Source organism: Rhinopithecus roxellana, chromosome 17, assembly GCF_007565055.1.
Source record: "Rhinopithecus roxellana isolate Shanxi Qingling chromosome 17, ASM756505v1, whole genome shotgun sequence".
Classification (NCBI taxonomy): Eukaryota; Metazoa; Chordata; class Mammalia; order Primates; family Cercopithecidae; genus Rhinopithecus; species Rhinopithecus roxellana.
The window spans coordinates 85,582,660-85,601,893 of NC_044565.1; the positions used below are offsets into that span (position 1 = coordinate 85,582,660).

The following is a 19,234-nucleotide window of genomic DNA, read 5'->3' on the forward strand; positions in this document are numbered from 1 at the left end:
CACTTTTCAGTTATTTTACCTGGGTCCCAGCAGCGTTTGGACACTGACTGCTCCCTTCTTAAAATACTTCATACCTTGGGTTTTCCTAACAGCACACACTGGTGGCTATCATCTCCCTCTTCTCTGGTCATTCCTTCTCCACGTCCTCTGTTGCCTTCTCCTTCTGCACCTGACCCTTCAATGTTAGTGTTCCTCGGGATGCTGTTCTAGTGCTGAGAACCCTATCAGAAAGGGTCCACATAAGTGTGGCCACCATACAGACCAGCAAAAAAATATAACTCCTTTGAATCCCAGAGTGAAGAATTTCATGAAGCTCTTAACTGAGTAATGGCTGCAGAAGATGTGGTATATTGGCTTGGTCGACCTCTATTCCAGACTCCTTCTGGGATATTTCATGTACTGCAGACACTGGAGAGCTAGGAGCTACATTTCCTGACTGCCTTTGCAGCAAGGGTCTCAAATACGATTTAGTCATTATTAATCAGAGGTATTCCTGTGCAATTTGAATTTGGAACGGAGTTCAGTGGACAGAGAGGCAGCAGTGCCTGAGGCATCCATTTAGCTGGTGTGAGGATCTAGCCCATGTGGCTCTGGGGCCAACAATTCTGGTGGTGCCTTCTTGATACCTGGACTGATAGGGTAGTATATTCATACTCAATATTTTTCCTGGCAGTCTGCTGATTCCCCTAATAGGCCTATCAGGAAAAATTGTCCAAGGCTTGAAATTGGGTCATAGAGATCGGGAGTGTCTTCCAGGAGAATTCTAATATAGTCTGGTAGAAACTTTAGGAATTTTCTAATTCTATAGGAGTGTGCACTGGTGACTTCCTATTAACTACACTATTTTACAACTCTGTAAGGTAGAAATTTATTTGCAGCAAGCTATAGAAATCCAAATAGTTTTGTTTTTTACTTTTTAATTTTATTTGAATATAAAAGAAACAGGATCTCATTCTGTTGCCCAGGCTGGTCTCAAACTCCTGGGCTCCTCCTGGTTATTGAACTCTTATAATGTGGCAAGTTTGAATTGAGATGTCTTATAAGTATAAAATATATACCATATTTTAAAAATGCAATATGAAAAAGTATGTAAAAATATCTCATTAATTGTATGTATTATATAGATTACATCTTCAAATAATTATATCTTGGATAGAGTGGGTTAAATAAGATATATTATTAAAATTAATTTTAACTATTTTTACTTTTTAAAATGTGACTCTTAGAAAATTTAAATTACAGATGAGGCTTGCATTATGGTTCAGACAGTGCTGTCCTGTAGAATTTTTGCCAGTTTTGCATCTATTAACCAGTTGATTTAAACATTTCTGATTGTGTATTTATCTCTGAATTCTCCTTTGAACTGGACTTAACATCTTACAGATTCCCTTATTAATTAGTGTATTAAATATTTGTGACTTGTCATTTTATACTTGTATGAGAATCACAGTTTTAACATTTATACTTTAGCAGTCAATTCTGCAGAGTTGCTCCAGCAGGCCCAATCTAGATTTTTTATTCCAGTTCTTCCAATTATATTGTAAGTACCTAATTCCCTATATTAAATTCCATTCTAAAATAGCAAAGGTGGTTTTAGTTACCTGCTACTGTACCCTGACTATACCCTGACATTAGCTTAAAATTGAACATTTACTGTTTTCCTGATACAGTGTTAAACACTTTACAGATTATTTTATTTAATCCTCACAGCAACTCTCTGTGAGGTAGGCAGTATACTCCTCGTTTTACAGATGAGGCACTAAGAGTTTAAGAAACTTGTCCAACACAACCAGTAAGTAGTAGCTGGACTCACACCTAAGCATACTGACTCTAAAGTCTACTTCCATCCATTACCACTGTGCCAGCACCTATTCTGTTCCACCAAATAAAACAGAAAGAAGAGGATATCTGTCACTGTGTTGACCTAGAAGCTGTGGTGCGGCAGGGAAGTTACAGGTTATAGTCATACCCTCACTTGTTCTGCCGTCTCTGCTCCCAGGCCCTTTGATTCAATTAGCTGGTTCTCAGAATCCTGGGCATAGCTCAAACCTGAGTGGCTCTTCCAGACTCTCACCCAGCCGAGGAGGTTGAATGATGGGCCATTTTCCACTGCAAGATGAGAAGTGCCTCTGCCAAGACTAACAGGTCTTACTAGTGGAGATGCACTGGAAGTATGTGACTCTGAGGGTCACAGAGATTGCTAAACAGGCTGTCTACCATCTTTGGCAAAGGCAGAAAACAATTACACTGTAATAATAGTTATTAATGACCAGATGTTGCATTAAGTGATTTACATACATTCTCTCTAATCCTTCCAATAGTTCAGTGGGGTGAGTAGCAGTATCATCATTTTAAAAATGAGGAATCTGGGTCTTAGGTTAATTATGGATGCTCTAGGATTCCCTGGATAATCACTGAACTCACTAATCGTGGGCTACATATCTGACAAATATTTCAGACATTAAAACATTTGATAATAAAGGAGTCTATGGTATTATTTGCCCACATGTAACTGAATAAGGAAACTTGTTAAAGAAAGGAGAATGGCAAAAATTTTATATATTATCCATTATCCTTCCATTATTAATGCTAGTTTAAAAGCTTAAAATTGACAGGCAACTCAGTATTTTCCAACATGCATCACATTAGCTTTTAATTCACTATCTGTCTTATTTTTTTAATTTTATTTTTTTACCGTCTCCTTTCTTGCTGTGGTCTTCATTTTACACTGGTGCTGAAGAGACATCTGAAAGGATTATGCCACCCCACTTTAGTCCCAGGAAATAGAACTACTATGAATTATTGATAGTGTTAGCTTTCTAGTGCTTTAATTTCACCTCTGTTTCAGACAAGGATATTAAATGGAATTTTTTATATTATCCCAGGAGCTTACTACACAGGAAATACTAACTGACTTGAATTATAGAAAAGACAGTCCTATGTTGATTTCCATTTCTACACAGGGTGAATTCTTCATATATTCTACTCCACTATATTTTTGCTTAGTGTTAGATTAATAGGGCAGTTTTCAAATGGAGTTCCTCAGAACCCTTGGGATTCCTCAGAGGTGCTTGCAGTACAACTAGAGAAGCAGGAGGGCTAGGCGGGGTGGTATCTGCAGGCGGACATACACACCAGTACACACATGTGCCCCCAACCGTTCCCTTGCTTCCGAGAAAAACTTGTCTACTGTAAGTATGAAGCCTTTGTGCAAGATTATGTTGAAAGAAAGGATTCTCCTCTTTAAAAATCTTGAGGCTGGGCATGGTAGCTCACTGCTGTAATTGCAGCTCTTGGGAGGCTGAGGTGGGAGAAGTGCGTAAGGCCAGGAGTTTGAGACTAGCCTGAGCAACATAGTGAGATACCATCTCTACAAAAAAATTAAAAAAAAATTACCCAGATGTGGTGGCACACATTTATAGTCCCAGCTACTCTGGAGGCTGAGGTGGGCGGATCCCCTGAGCCCAGGAGGTTGAGGCCAGAGTGAGTCATGATCATACCACTGCATTTCAGCCTGGGTGACAAACACCCTGTCTCTTAAAAGAAAAAAAAAAAAAAGGAGTAAAATATCCTGAGTTAATACAATAAATACAATAGATGTTTGCACATCTTTGAGATACTAAGAAAAAATAGTCTAAGGATTTTTATACTATATAGTTGAGCATATACAGCTGTGCACTGGACTTGACAGAAGCTGATGGCATGTCATATGACTTGGCTTGCAGGATGGACTTGGCCCTCCTGTGGTGTTGTAAGAATTACCTTGAACTCTGGGTAAAGCCAGTTACCATGTATATTTATGTAATGAATAAACTCACAAGTACAAAAAAATGCAATAATATTGGGGGCTGGTACAGATAAATGAACCAATTGCACAAGTAGTCTTGGTTCACCTGCTTCTATTCGGGTCACTAGGTCCCTGAATCCATAGGTCTCCAGTGTCCTTTAAGAGCAGGAATATAGTCATTGCTTGTGTTCTTCAGAAGGGACTACCATGAATAAAATATTTTATGAGTTTCTGTAATAAGAGCAAATATTTCTCTAACTTGCAGAGTATTTTAAAAAGTGAGGGTTTTGTTTTTTGTGAGATAAAAATCAAAGAGTTAAAAAGTAGCATTCAGGGTTCCTTTCTGTGTGTGGATGGTATAGGTGCCTAGAAATTGCCCTCCTACCATGCATGGAAGCTGTAGACCTGAAGAAGGCAGGCAGATGACAAAGGCTCATTCATTCAATATACATTTATTTGTTCGGGGTTGGGGGATATTTCTTTTTTAAGTTTTATTTGTAATTGACCTATAATTGTACATATTTATGAATATGTATTTATTGAGTACTCACTATCAGCAGGCATCACGCTAGGTGTTGGGAATCTACTAGTAAGACCGATCCTGCCACCTTCTTTCTGTGTGTGTGTGAGACAGAGTCTCCCTCTGTCACCCAGGCTGGAGTGCAGTGGCGTGATCTCGGCTCACTGCAACCTGCGCCTCCCCAGTTCAAGCAATTCTTGTACCTCAGCCTCCCAAGTAGCTGGGATTACAGGCACTCACCCCCATGCCTGGCTAATTTTTGTATTTTTAGTGGAGACAGAGTTTCACCATGTTGGCCAGGATGGTCTCGCATTCCTGGCCTCAAGTGATCTGCCCGCTTCCGCTTCCCAAAGTGCTAGAATTACAGCATGAGCCATGGCACCCAGCCTGATCCTGCCACCTTCTTAGAATTTGTGTTATATTGTGGAAGACGCAAATAAACACATAGACAATGACATAAACATAGCAATTACAGAATGTGATCACTGTCAGGATGCACGCAACAGAGTAGGGTGGGGCCGTTTTCACATAGGGGCAGTCAAAGAGGAGGCCCTAGAACAGCAGAAACCTAAGTGCATTTTAGAAGGCCACAGCTGGCCTCTCTGCTGGCTTCCAAAGCAAAAAATGTGTGGTGCTTACTGTATTTGATGGCTAAATACGTGCCATCTGTACTAAAGAATGAGAATGCTGTGGAAACCCTGAGGGGACCAATAGTTGGTGACTGCCTGTATAGGAACAAAAAATATAGCACAGTTAGTTTATTACACAAATAGATTTTTCCTTGGTCATTTAACATTTATCAGCACCGTATTTTATTTATTTCTTAATGCAAAGGTGGACTGAGGGATAATTAAAAGTAATACACCCAAGATCATTGTCCTTTTCCATTCCATAAAAAAAATTGTCTTCACCACTGTCTATGATCCTCATCAAACATAGAAAAAATGCATCCATAGTGAAATCTCCTCTTATATTGTTACTTCATAATTAAAAGCAACGTGATTTTTGTAAAGGAATAAAATTAGACTTTACAAAAATTAGTTTCATTTTCAAAACCTTTACATAAGCATGTAAAATATATTAGAGTGAAGAGGGACACGTGGTTATCAAAGAACCTGACTTCTATCAACAGAAGTTCCCAGTTTACATTATTATCCGTTCATTTTTACTAGTTGAACCTTCTGTTTTGTTTGTGTAAGCTTATCAGTGGACAACCCTTCTTAAATAGAAATACCTGAAAGATACATGCACACAAAACTGATTCAGATTTACCACAGAAATACTAGACTTCAATTAACATAATTCATCCACCTACCCATCCATCCATTCAATATTTATTGAGTAAACTAAACTTATAGGTAAAATATGCTGGAACCAGAGCAGTGTATTGTGGTTGTGTTGGCTCCTTGGGTAGGTGAACACTGTTCCTGTTTTTTCTTTCTTTGCACACTTACTGTAGAAATTTTCTGAAAGGCAAGTAGTCAAACTGGCTGGATAGCCTAAGAAATTTGAAATTATGTGGCCGAGTGCAGTGGCTCACACCTGTAATCCTAACACTTTAGGAGACCAAGGTGGGAGGATCACTTGAGCCCAGGAGTTTAAGACAAGCCTGGGCAACATACTGAGACTCCATCTCCACACACACACACACACACACACAAATTTTTAATTAGCCAGGCATGGTGGCTCATTCTTGCAGTCCCAGATACTTGAGAGGCTGAGATGGGAGGATTGCTGAAGCTCAGGAGTTCGAGATTACGGTGCACTATTATTGTGCCACTGCGTTCCAACCTGGGTGACCAAGTGAGACCCCCATCTCAACAACAAAAAATGAACAAACAAAAAAATTATGCAGTCCAGCGAATGTGATAAAATGAACTAGCAGAATGAATTTGGGGAAAATAATTCAGGAAAAATACATGGGGTGGTTTACCTAGCAACCCCAAGAAAGATAAAAACTATTATACTACTAAAGGAGTTCAGTAAGGCATCTGATTACAATATAAGAGATCACCAGTTTTCCTGTATCTTGTTTAAAAACAATGATTAAAAAGCATCTTGTTCAAAATAGCAAGAAAAATATAATTGAGTATAAATTTATCAAGAAATACACAGGACCTGAATTAAACAAACTATAAAATTTTAGTGAGAAACTTAAAGACTTGAGCAAAACTGGAGAAAATTTTCACTCTTGATGACAAATGTTAGAATTGCCACTTCTCTTCAAATTATTTTTAGATTTAAAAGGGGATGTGAAAGGATTGGATAAAATTATACTAAACTCTAATAGAATGTATGATACAAAAAAGGACATTTAAAACTAGAAGAATAATGAGGTGAGGGTATAGGGACTAATGGACATTAAAATATATTCTAAAACTATAATAATTAGAATAGTTTGGTACTGGTTTAGGGATTAACATGTCAATGGGGTCAAATAGAATGCCTATAAACAGACTCAGGCATATGCACAAATTTAGTGTAAGATAACAGTTACATTTGGAATCTGTAGAAAAGGATAAATTACTTAGTAAAAGATGCTGGGGGAAATGTCTATTCAAAATTAAGACATCTTTTTCATATAAGGCAATCACATAATTCCAGATGTATGAAAGATTTAAATATAAAGGATAAAGCCATACTTTCATATAAAGATGGCATATTTTGAACACATGCATTTGCCTCTGCTCCCTCCTCAACCCTACTTAAATATCAGTAAAAATGGTTTTTAAAAACCCTTAAAAGCATCCACAAGGACAAAAAATGGGAGATAAAACTACAGCAATAAAACTTTGGAAACTAGAAAACACATGAGCAGGTGGTAATGCAAATTTCATTGTAAGCATTACAGGCTTCCAAAGCAGAGAAATGGTCCAGTTAACAGAGTAGAAATCCCTCAAGGCTCAGGCCACTGGAAGTGGGCATGAAGGTGGGGCTAAAAATAAGAGTACTGATTCCAAATCTGCTTACTAAGCAGTTGTCCCCCATGTCAAACAGGAGAGCAGCTGCCCTGCCTGCTCAGGCAGAAGCCAGAGTTCATTTGTTTTGAGACAGTCTCACTCACTCTGTCACCTAGGCTGGAGTGGAGTGGCGCCATCTCGGCTCATTGCAACCTCTGCCTCCCAGGTTCAAGCGATTCTCTTGCCTCAGTCTCCTGAGTAGGTGGAATTAAAGGTGCACACCACCATTCCCAGCTAATTTTTATATTTTTTAGTAGAGATGGGGTTTCACCATGTTGTCCAGGCTGGTCTTGAACTCTGACCTCAACTGATCCACCTGCCTCAGCCTCCCAAAGTGCTGGGATTACAGGTGTGAGCCACCACACCCAGCCAGAGTTTCACTTTTATAGACACAGTTAAGAAAACGATGCAGTGCTGAAGACAGGGATTTATCAAAAGTTAATCCCTGCGTGTTGAGGCCTTAACCTTCTTCCCAGATTCTCAGGGCACATATAACCAGATGCATAGCTTCTAGGCAGGAAATAGGGTGTATCTTGCCTGGAGAATATGACCAGTCCAAGGGAAAAGATATCAAGATACTAACATCAGAGGCTCCCAGATGCAATGGTCACCCTAGAAAACTTAAGACCGACTGGGCGCGGTGGCTCACTCCTGTAATCCCAGCACTTTGGGAGGCCGAGACAGGCAGATCACAAGGTCAGGAGTTTGAGACCAGCCTGACCAACACAGTGAAACCCCGTCTCTACTAAAAATACAAAAATTAGCTGGGCATGGTGGTGCATGCTTGTAATCCCAGCTACTCAGAAGGCTGAGGCAGAATTGCTTGAACTTGGGATGTGGAGATTGCAGTGAGCCGAGATTGCACCACAGCACTCCAGCCTAGGCGACAGAGCAAGACTCTATCTCAAAAAAAAAAAAGAAAAGAAAAGAAAAAAGAAAGCCAAAGACCACAGCTCAGCAGTAGGGCGAAAGAGAAATCCATTGCAGATTGGTGGATGGGGAAGCTCACACTCCTTCACCCACTCCAGGAAACATCTGATTGGAGGCTCACACTCCTTCACCCACTCCAGGAAACATCTGATTGGAGGCTCACACTCCTTCACCCACTCCAGGAAACATCTGATTGAATTGTTAAATCTGCCCTCTGAAATGGATTGTCCCTACTGAAAAAACTCTGGCCCAGGCATTGATCCCAAGCCCCACTGGCTGCAGGACAGGCATCTGAAGAGCACACTGCATTGCAGGACAGGCATCTGAAGAGCACACTGCTTGCAGGACAGGCATCTGAAGAGCACACTGCTTGCAGGACAGGCATCTGAAGAGCACACTGCTTGCAGGACAGGCATCTGAAGAGCACACTGCTTGCAGGCAGGTGTGTTTGCAGGTCCCTGGTCACCTAGACTAACTTTAAGGATCCTCATTGCTCTTTCACAATTCCTTTAACATTTGTCAACTCCTTTAGCGATTATTACACCTTTTCACTTTATTCAATCCTTCAACTCTTCCTCCACCCCACTTATTCTCAGTAAATTACCTTATCTCCCACGCACTGAGAAAATGGAAGCTATCTCATGTGAATGCCTCTTCCTATCCAAATTGCTCTCCAATTTTTAAAATCTACTGTCTTCTCTTGCATACAGAGAAAATGTGTCCTCTTTTCTATACCTAATGAGTCTACTTATCTCTTGATCCTGTTTCTTCTGACTGCTCTGGGCCTTGTTCCATCAATTACCACTCATTTGCTTGAATCTTCAATTCATTCCCTTTGCCTACTTATGAGAGTATGTGTAAAGGACACTGATCTACCACTCGGATTCCCTTTCAAGATTGAAGGATTCAGTCCCCCAGATGCCAGGAGTGCTGCTGGAAGATGGCCCTTAGCCATCAGCCTTCTTCAGGAATTGCCTCAGCAGAAGAAAGTAACCTCACTAAAGTTCACGTATTCTTCCCTGGGCAGCTCTCCTCTAACGACTGGGTTAATGTGGGGAATATAAAGACCAGCCCTCTCACCTTAACTTGAGACAACTCTGAAGGGTCTTCTCAGTTTCAGAGCTCCTTAAGTCTTGGCCAAGGTCTTCATAGAGACTGCATCATTGCCCAGCTTCTCCTTCAGTCCAGTCTTGTCTCCTTTCCTTGCCTTCCACAAGTTGTTAAACCTGACAGCACTCCCTAATTAACTTCATGCTAATCATCTCAGAGCCTGAATCCCAGGGTACCCTCCTTAATGACAGTATGTTTGTAAGACAAGAACATTTAATAATTTGTTAGGTAGTACCAAGTTGCCCTTTCAAAAAGCTGTACAAATTTGCACTCCCATCACCAATGTAGAAAAGTGCCTCTTTTCTACATTGCCTAACTACACCCTAACTGCCACTACTGAATGTTATCAAGCTTTTAAAACTTACCATTCCATAAGTGACAGATGATGGCTTATTCTTGCTTTATTTGTATTTTTAAAAATTATGCGTATGAGTAAGAATGTTTTTACATATTATTTACTGGCTATTTATATTTCTTTCCCTTTCATTTGCTTGTGTTATTTGCACATTTTTCTATTGCACAGCCATACTTATTGGTAATATACCACATACCATATGTATATTAATTTTCAAGTACCGTTTATATAGTAAGAAAGTTGCAAATAAGTTTCTTCAGTTTGCTGTTTGTTTGGCTTTAAGACGTTCTTCCAGTTATTCAAGTGTTTTGAATTTTTAAAATTTGCTAACATTACCAACATTTTTCCTGTGCTTCTTGGTTTTCTGTCATGCTTAAACTGGCATTTCCCATTCTAAGATTTGGGGAAAAAACACTAATATCTTCTTTAAAACTTAGCTCAAATGCCATTGCTGTCACAAAGATGTCTGTGAGAACCTCGACCAGGTTAACCCCCCAATTCCCTTCTCCCTTTGTATAATATAAATCACATTGCCCATCATATTCTCCCTTAACATTATGGCCATTTTTATTATTCTCCAGACTCTTCTATTGGAATGTAAGTTACTGAGGGAAGGAATTCGATTTTAAATCTTTATGTATGCCCTCCAGTATCTAGAATGATTTGCGTAAAGTCCTACTTAAATATTTATTGAATTGTATTAACTAGTACTGTTTAATTATGTGGCTCTGACACTAAGGGTGAGTGATTTTATATGTATGTATACATACACATATATATGTATATTTCACACACATTCTCATCAGCCATAAATTTTGTGAAATTTTGTGACTACTTTTTTGCTTGGATAACTCTTAGTTCTGCCATCTTTAGACCTGAGCCACACTTCCCAAAGGCTGACTGCAAAAACAGCACTTGAGAGTGAGGTCTCAGGGCCTGCCAAGTGACAGGTGACCAGAACACTCCTAACTGAGGAGGCAGATCAAGCAGAGTGGTTCCTAGCAACAGGGGAAGCATATATGAAGCCATGACACAAAGTGGCCATCCTCCCCCAGAGGAAGCAGAGCCCAGCCTCCCAACACCATGACCATCTGCCCCATCAGTGGCATAGATTCCTCCAGGCCATACTTTCGGCTAGGGAAGAAGTCCCTGATATTGAGGACAAGATACAGGCAGGTATCTCAACTAGGTCAATACATTGAGTTATCAGCTCAGGTGGATTAGTCATTGCAGTTCCAATGCCCAGTAGTCCTAGTCTCAGATTCCATGGTTTCATTTTCTCCCTTCTCATTCTCTTGAGCCCATTCAAATATGGCTTTCATGCCACCACGACTGCTCCTGCCAAGGTCACTGGTGACATCCATGTGGCTAAACACAATGGCCAGTTCGCATTTCTCACCTCACTGGCCCTGCCAGCAGCATCAGCCTGGTGGATCCCTCTCTACTTCCTGAGGGCTTGATTGGGCTCCCTGGGCACCAGTTTTTCTCATACCTCACTGGATGCTTTATTCTCCTCCTTTTCTGGTTCTTCCTCTGCTTCGTGAGCACTTAACATTGGAGAACCCCCAAAGTACAGTCATTGGACCTATCTTTTCTATCTAGATTCATTTTCTTGATGATCCCAGCCAATCTTATAGCTTTCAATACTGTCTACCTGCTGACAAATTCCAAATTTTATTTCCTCTAACCAGACTTGTAGGTCCAGCTGCCTACTCAACATCTCGCTTTGGATGTCTACAGACATCTCAAATGTAACATTCCAAAACTGAGCCTCTGATCTTCCCCTTCCCACAAATCTGCTCCTCTCACAGTCTCTCCATTTCAGTAAATGACAAACCCATCCAACTAGTTACTCACACCAAAAACTCTGGTGTCATCCTTCACTCCTCTCCTTTTCTCACACCCACATTCAATCTGTCAGCAAATCTACTTTTACTATATCTTCAAAATATACTCAGAATCCGAATCCTCCTCACAACCACTCTGCTAACCACCCTGTGCAAGTTACTATCTCTTAAGTGCCTCTCTTTTCTCATCAATAACTGGGGGCAATAATAGCCTATGACTTACAGGGTTCATATGTGGAATGAAAGACACATAAAGAACTTAGCATAGTGCCGAACAAATTGTTAGTGTTTGGCCAGGTGCAGTGGCTTACACCTGTCATTCCAGCACTTTGGGAGGCTGAGGAGGGAGGATTGCTTGAGGCCAGGAGATCAGCCTAGGCAACATAGTGAGATCTTGTCTCTACTAAAATTCAAAAAAAATTAGCCAGGTGTGGTGATGCATGCCTGTAGTCCCAGCTACCTGGGGGACTGAGGCTGGAGGATTCCTTGAGCCCTGAAGGTCAAGGTTGCAGTGAGCCATGATCGTGCCACTGCACTCCAGCCTGGATGACAAAGTGAGACCCTGTCCCCCCACTCCCAAATAAAAAAGTTGTTAGTGCTTAATAAATTTTAGCTTTCAGTATTATTTGTGGTCTCTCTTTTCTAGGAGGTTTCAAGAAGATGTGACTAGTAAAGTTGAAGCTATCAGCTCCTTTTCATAAGAACTGAGTTTTTCCTTCAATGCATGAAATTTTCATTTTAAAGATTTTAACTGACTGAGCTAAAGAAAAAGAAGTCTAAATTAACCTCAGCCAGTTAAACTGTCACAAAAAAGATCCAAATAAAGGGTTAAAAAGCACAACAGCAATTTGAATCATTGGAATTCTTCTCTAGCCTGATTAAGAGGAATTTTCAGCTAACCTAAAACATATTTTAAATCTAAAGTTATATAAGATTGTCACATATCATACTGCATAGCTGTATACAGCCCTAGCTTCACAACCTGAAATAATTTGGGGATATGAGGAAACTCATAGGATGTTTCTACAACAGCAACAGATATAACAGCCATCATTTGTATAAAACAGCCTTGTTTTATAAACCCATAGTCCCAACAGATCTATCATCCCAACTAATTAGTAATAGGTAGAAAGATTCTGGAAAGTCCTCAGTGTTATCTGAGATGTCAGCAATATACAATAGGCCCGAACCATATAGGAAACATCTTGGGTAAGTGCTCTAATGCATAAATTAAATATATGGATATCACTAATAAGATAAACCATTGCACTAAATAATCAGAAAAATATTTCAGAGCATTCAACTTGTCCTTTAATGCAATCACTTTGTTAATCTGTGATAAGAAACAGTATTTGAATACATAAAAGTAGATGAGCAATTTTTCTTACTTTAATGTGTTTGGAAAATTATGTTTCTTCTTTATTCTTTTAGTATGGATCTCTCTCACCATATATATGTCTGTGTGCTTGTGTGTGTGTGTATATATATATTTACATACACATAAATATATGAAACATCTACCACGTGCTGAGTAATGAGGAAACAATAGTGAATTGTTTTTATTACTAAGCTCCTTATAAAAATATTTTGATCGTTTTGAGTGTAAGAGCTAGGTAACAGTGGCCTTGGAGTGTTTTAAGTTGGGGGGTGGGGGATAACCCTAATATAAAATCATCAGGAATTGACTGTGCTTAATTTGTTAGATTTTCTTTGTCTATATTTAATTATACATTATACTCTGTGGTATTCTTAGAGTGATATATACAATGTAAACAAGTTTAAATATCACATATATGCAAAAAGTTGCTTAGTAAAGGTAAACTCCCATTAATACCTACTGTGGGATCATTTTAGCTGATCCATGTATACTTTGTATGCTAATTTTATTTATTTATCTGTTTTTTGTAGGAAGTCCTGGCTGAGCAAGGTTGGAAGCCCTAGTTCTCGCATTGACCGCACAAACTTTTCCAATGAAAAAACCATCTCTAAACTTGAATACTCTAATTTTAGTATTAGATACTAATAGAAGAGAAAAATTGTAATGCTTATACTGCACAATAGATACTATATGTTCTTAAGACTATGTATACTAGAATAGTAGTAGTAGAGTAGGGTGAAAAAGGAACTTTCTGTTCTGAAAGCTAAGCGACTGTGTTACTAAAAATGTCTGACACTGAAATAATTTTACTCAACTGTGTTTTCAACAAGCAAAAATGTAGTATTCTAAGATTAAAATGTCATTACAAAATATTTAGTATGAACAATTTAAACTTGTCTCATGGAATCTTTAATTTCAATGAACATTACAGCATATATGATATATATGTTATTTGGCGAGACATAAAATAAAGTTAACCATTTAAAAATTATTTTCACATACTGTTGTCTGTGTTGAATTATAAAATCCTCTGAATAATTTGTTACTACAGTTGAGTCATTTGTTATTAAACTCTTTAAAAAGAACCAGCGATTAGAAATAAATGTATGTGATGATCAATATAACCATAAAATATTATCAACAAAGAGTTTTTAAAATTCTGGTTAATGTGAACATTATTCAGTTGGAGCTACTTAATGCCTTCCATATTGCTGTGTACAGTGAACATTCAGGCTGAATGATGGTGGCTAACAAGAACTCACAATTTCAGTAGAGCAAGCATCAAGATTTTCAACCACCACCCACAACAGATATCCTATTAACCAGAAAAGAAACTGAGAGTCTAATTGAATCATACAATACTGTCCCCTAAACTTGTCCTATCACTTGGGAAGCTTCACATGTAACTGATAAAGCAACGGAGAATATAAAAGGGAAGGATTTTTTCTATAGCATAAAATTATATTAAAAGAGGCAGACCTTTAATGCAAAAGACTGGGGAATTTCCAGTGTTGTAGGCATATACTTGCCCATATTTCATGATTCTCAAACTTTTTATAGCAATGGAATCCTTCCTTAAACCAACATTTTATATAGAATTGAATACATAAGTTTTTAGAAAAGCAAAAACAAAGCACAGCTGGTGTAATTAAAGTAGGGATAGGCGTCCCCGGAGCCTTGCACACTTGGTGTCCCTCTCTCTACTTGGACAATTTCAAATACCTTGCTAGTAAACTTTGAAAACTACTATTCTATTTAAGGAACAAATCTCTATTGCTATCCTCCATGGCCTGGAGAACGAATGCAGGCCTCTTTCTTTTCTACCTACTGCAAGGTAAGAAATGAGGAGAGATGAAGGGGGCAGGGTGAGTTTGTTCATTGGAAAGGTTAACTCCTTGATGATAATATTGAGATCAAATGTATATAAAACAACATGACATTAGGGAATGACTTTCCAAATAAACAAAGGACTAAAGAAGTTTCCTATTATTTTAATACCATCATCTATGTTAAGTATTACATGTGTCAAATGTCACACAGGAGAATCTAAATATTATTTGGATTTTGTTCTCCTTCTGTTTCCCCACTCCTGATTCAAGAAAGGTTGACAAGTCTTTGTGTTCCCTTATTTCAGGGAAAGTTTTGGGTGCCAGATCCCCCTGAAGACAACCTTTCTTCTATAATTTCATTTTAAAGAGGGCATTATCCTGTGGGTCAAAGAGAAAGACAAATGCTGGGCTCTTAGGGGGTAAAAGAGAAGCAGAAGTTGTGAGAGCTAAAGAAGACAAGGAGATTATCCAAGACTTTGGAAAGGAAACAAAGGCTGTGGATTTCCCAAGTCCTGGAGACCTGCACCTTTCTCCCCAGTGGCACCTCTACCTATAGCTAAACCTGAAAAGGAAGCAGCTGTAGTTCCCAGAGAAGCCAGATCCCAGGCCCAGGGGCTCTCAGCATTAGCAAGATTCCTGTCCCCATAAATGCTTCAAGGCATCCTACAAACACCAGGGTGGTTACAAGGGGCCACGGTGGTTTGAACAGTGATCATAGCAACTGGTATGCGCTGGACACCGAGAGGTCTTTCCTTAATGTTTTCTCTGCATACGACTCTTTGCATGTTCCTTCTGAGAGAGGGAACAAAGCACCAGGGATGACTAAGATACCCACCTCCAGATAGGATGAGGCTTGAAGCAGGCTCGCTTTGATTTGGAGAAAATAAAATAGACATTTTTTTCACCCTCAAGTTTATAAACAAAACCTGTATCTCTCTACACAGAGAAAGGCTAAGTGATTGAAAAAAATGTATGATCTCAGAAGTGACACCAATATGTTACTTCTTATATCCTGATATCCTTTGGTAGTTCCCTTCCCTGCTCTCTCTGTAAGAAAATCACACATCACTAGAACAATCTTCTAACTGCACCAAATGAATCACACTAGTCAAGATTACTTAATGATTAGTACATAACTAAATTCTATTATTGGATGAAAAATGTACATTATAATTGAAAAATAGGTGTTCAGGAGTGGGTAGAAAGCAAGAGAAATCAGGATAAAGCAAGATGAAAATAGGGGACCAGGTAACACATCTCAACAGTAAACTTAATATGTCAAATTTCATATTGAATTTATAGTGAATTTTTAATTTACATATATTTTAGATAACAAATTTTTATACATTTATTTGTATCAGAATTAGACATTTTAGAAACCAAGAAAACAAGCAAAAACTGGATACCTACATTTCAGTGACTATCAACCAGCGATCTCAACACTCCATGTGCCCATGCTGTTCCCCTCAAGATGCAGCATATCAGAATTAGGGGAGAAGTGTGATTTCTAAAATCATATTATTTTTCACACTTATACAAAAATATCTATCTTTTTGTTTTTGAGACAGGATCTTGCTCTGTTGCCCAGGCTGGAGTGCAAAGGCACAATATTGGTTCACTGCAGCCTCAACTTCCTGGGCTCAAGTGATCCTCCCACCTCTGCCTCCAAAGAAGCTAAGACTACAGGTGCATGCCACCATACTAGCTAATTTTATTTTTTGTAGAGGCGAGGTCTCACTATGTTGCCCAGACTAGTCTCAAACTCCTGGACTCAAGTGATCCTCCTGCCTCAATCTTCCAAAGTGCCAGGATTACAGGCGTGAGCCACTACTGTGCCTGGCCTTTTTTTTTTTATTTTGAGATAGAGTCTCACTCTGTTGCCAGGCTGGAGTGCAGTGGCACAATCCTGGCTCACTGCAACCTCTGACTCCTGGATTTAAGCGGTTCTCCTGCCTCAGTCTCCCAAGTAGCTGGGACTATGCGCACCACCCTGCCCAGCTAATTTTTGTATTTTTAGTAGAGACGAGGTTTCACCATGTTAGCCAGGATGGTCTCGATCTCTTGACCTCGTGATCCACCTGCCTTGGCCTCCCAAAGTGCTGGGATTACAGGCATGAGCCACTGCACCTGGCCAAAATGCTGAGTTTTTAAATCAAGGAGTTCAATAGAATCCTCTCGACTGGAGGAAATGTGCCAAAAAAAAAAAAAAAAAGACTTTACCGGTAGGGCACATAGGAACAACAGGGGTGTACGAGGAACGACAGGGGTATAGGAGAGAAATGAGATTTTTATCTGAGGAAGGGTGTGGGCCTCTCAGGTTGAGGAGAAGCAATGCAAATTTCATCCGGGGAGTGGGAATCGTTAAGTTCAGGGAGTACCCTCATGCCTGAAGAATGCAGCATAGCACCTCACAGTACAAAGGCAGAAAACACTGAAGAAGGCACGAACAGGCAGTGGGTGGAGACAGACAGCAGTTATCGGTTAGTTTGACTTTGCTGCAAGCTGGTCACCATTTTTTATGACTAAGTATTTTTAACTTTGTCTACTGAAGGAATTTTTCAAAAGCATGTATCACTAAGCTCATAATTAGGGACAACAGAAAAACAGAATTCACTTCTAAAAACTAGCTTGTAGTTGAAAGTATACAGGCCACATATGTATTTTATACAGTTTATCTCCTTTCTGTTGATAAAAAATGTTCTCTGTTTGGTTAAAAGGAAACATTGTAATGTCTGGAACTAATTTTAGGAGCTCAAAACAGGCAGCATGGTATAGTAGAGAATGCTCTACTCTAGGAAGCAGAAGGCCTGCATTCTGGCCCAGGCCATCCATTGATTACCTGTGTGTCTCAGTTTCCTCAACTGCAAAGTCAAGAAGTTAGACTAAATCAGGATTTTGTACAGGATTCCACTGAGCCACAGGACTCCCAGGAGGTGGTACCAGGAGGGCTACAGAAAGGCAGTCAGAAAGATGGGCAATTTGACCTTGGCTCAGGACCCTGATCCCTGCTCCAATCAGAGTATCTCCACCCCCATCTCTTCCATACATTAGGATTGTCCATAAGACATCTTTTGAGAAGAATTCTGCCTCAAAGAAATCAAAACAACCACAAAGACACTGAATTTAATATCTAGGGTCTTCTTTTCTAAATGTCTATAAATGCTGAACTCAAACGTAGTTCCTATTCTCTTCATTACTTCTGTCAAGCCCATGTGGTATGTATACTTAACCTTAAGCTATTTTTGTTGAAAACATGCATAATTCATGAAAAGTACTATTGGAAAAAAAATTCTTCTTCATAATGGCTCCCATAAAGGTCCACAGTGGCTAAGGTGGTTAAAGTATTTTTTTTTTGAGACAGAGTCTCACTCTGTCACCCAGGCTGGAGTACAGTGACATAATCAGGGCTCACTGCAGCCTCAACCTCCTGGGCTCAAATAGCCCTCCTGCCTAAGCCTCCTGAGTAGCTGAGACTACAGGTGCCACCAGTAATCCAGCCTACTTTAAGTTTTTTTTTTTGTAGAGACAGTGTCTTGCTACATTGCCTCGGCTGGTCTCAAACTCCTGGCCTCAAGCAATTCTCCTGTCTTGGCTTCCCAAAGTGCTAGCATTATAGGTGTGAGCTGCCATGCCCTGTCAGCTAAAATATTTCTGAAATTAATTTTCTGTTGTCTTTCATTCCTATTCTTATCTTACTGTGATAAAAAAAAAATGCAAGAGGAAATATACATATATAATTTGTGGGTTAATCAAAGTGTTTTATAAGCATGTCTTGGAGATCTTAACCTAACATTTAGAATTATACGTAAGAACTACTTTTCCACTTCTTAACTAGTTCAAATGGTTTTGAATAAAACTGACATCTGAAAAAAATTTTAATTTTAGAATTAAAAATTCTAGTCACTGTGTGATCTCTTTAGCTGGTTTTTCTATAGAAATAGGGTGTTTTTTATTTGCCTTTTAGAGAGCCTGACTTATGCTTTCTTCTCTGCTGGAAATATCAGTCTACATTTTTGGTTGGATGTTCAAGGTACTTCTTTCATTCTCAAACTACATCATTTTTCTTTTATTAGTTTTATTTTCCATGTTGGCAAAATGGGCTTTGCAAGTAGCAGTGAATACAAGCCTGTAGTACAGCTTTTTCTCTCATTCCCATTTTTTACAAAAATTAGAAGACCTATAGAGAAAATGAGAAGAGGCAGGAGATTTATTGTACTGAAAATTTAGTTTTATTTCAAAACCATTATAAAAAGCAAGCATCATAGTCATTTCATCATTTGTAAACATCAAGGCAGAATTTCTACCAAATTCAGTGCAGATTAATCTGCATTAAAAATATGCCTGCAATGGTTAATCAGGAAATTGACAAAGTGAGCAGATATTGTGTAATATTACATCAACCAGAAAAAAGAAAAATGGAGCAGAAATCATTCTACTCATCAGGGATGATTTTCTGAGGCAGCAAAAGAAGAATCAACCATCCTCTCTCTTCCCACATCCCAACTACCCCTGCTTCTC

At 39.1% G+C, this 19,234-nt stretch overlaps 1 protein-coding gene across 4 annotated transcripts in view; it reads left to right on the forward strand.

The window, feature by feature from the left end:
* The window catches only part of ACYP2 (acylphosphatase 2), a 195,340-nt gene extending 181,462 nt beyond the window's left edge, over window positions 1–13,878 (forward strand). For 3 of the 4 annotated variants that reach the window (XM_010378894.2, XM_030921610.1, XM_030921612.1), the window contains exon 4: window positions 13,418–13,878. In XM_010378894.2, the coding sequence (XP_010377196.1) occupies window positions 13,418–13,532 (115 nt within the window). In that variant the 3' untranslated portion in view covers window positions 13,533–13,878. The remainder of the gene's footprint in view (window positions 1–13,417) is intronic. The other variant, XR_004054443.1, reaches the window with a different exon arrangement.
* Window positions 13,879–19,234: the final 5,356 nt, after the last annotated feature.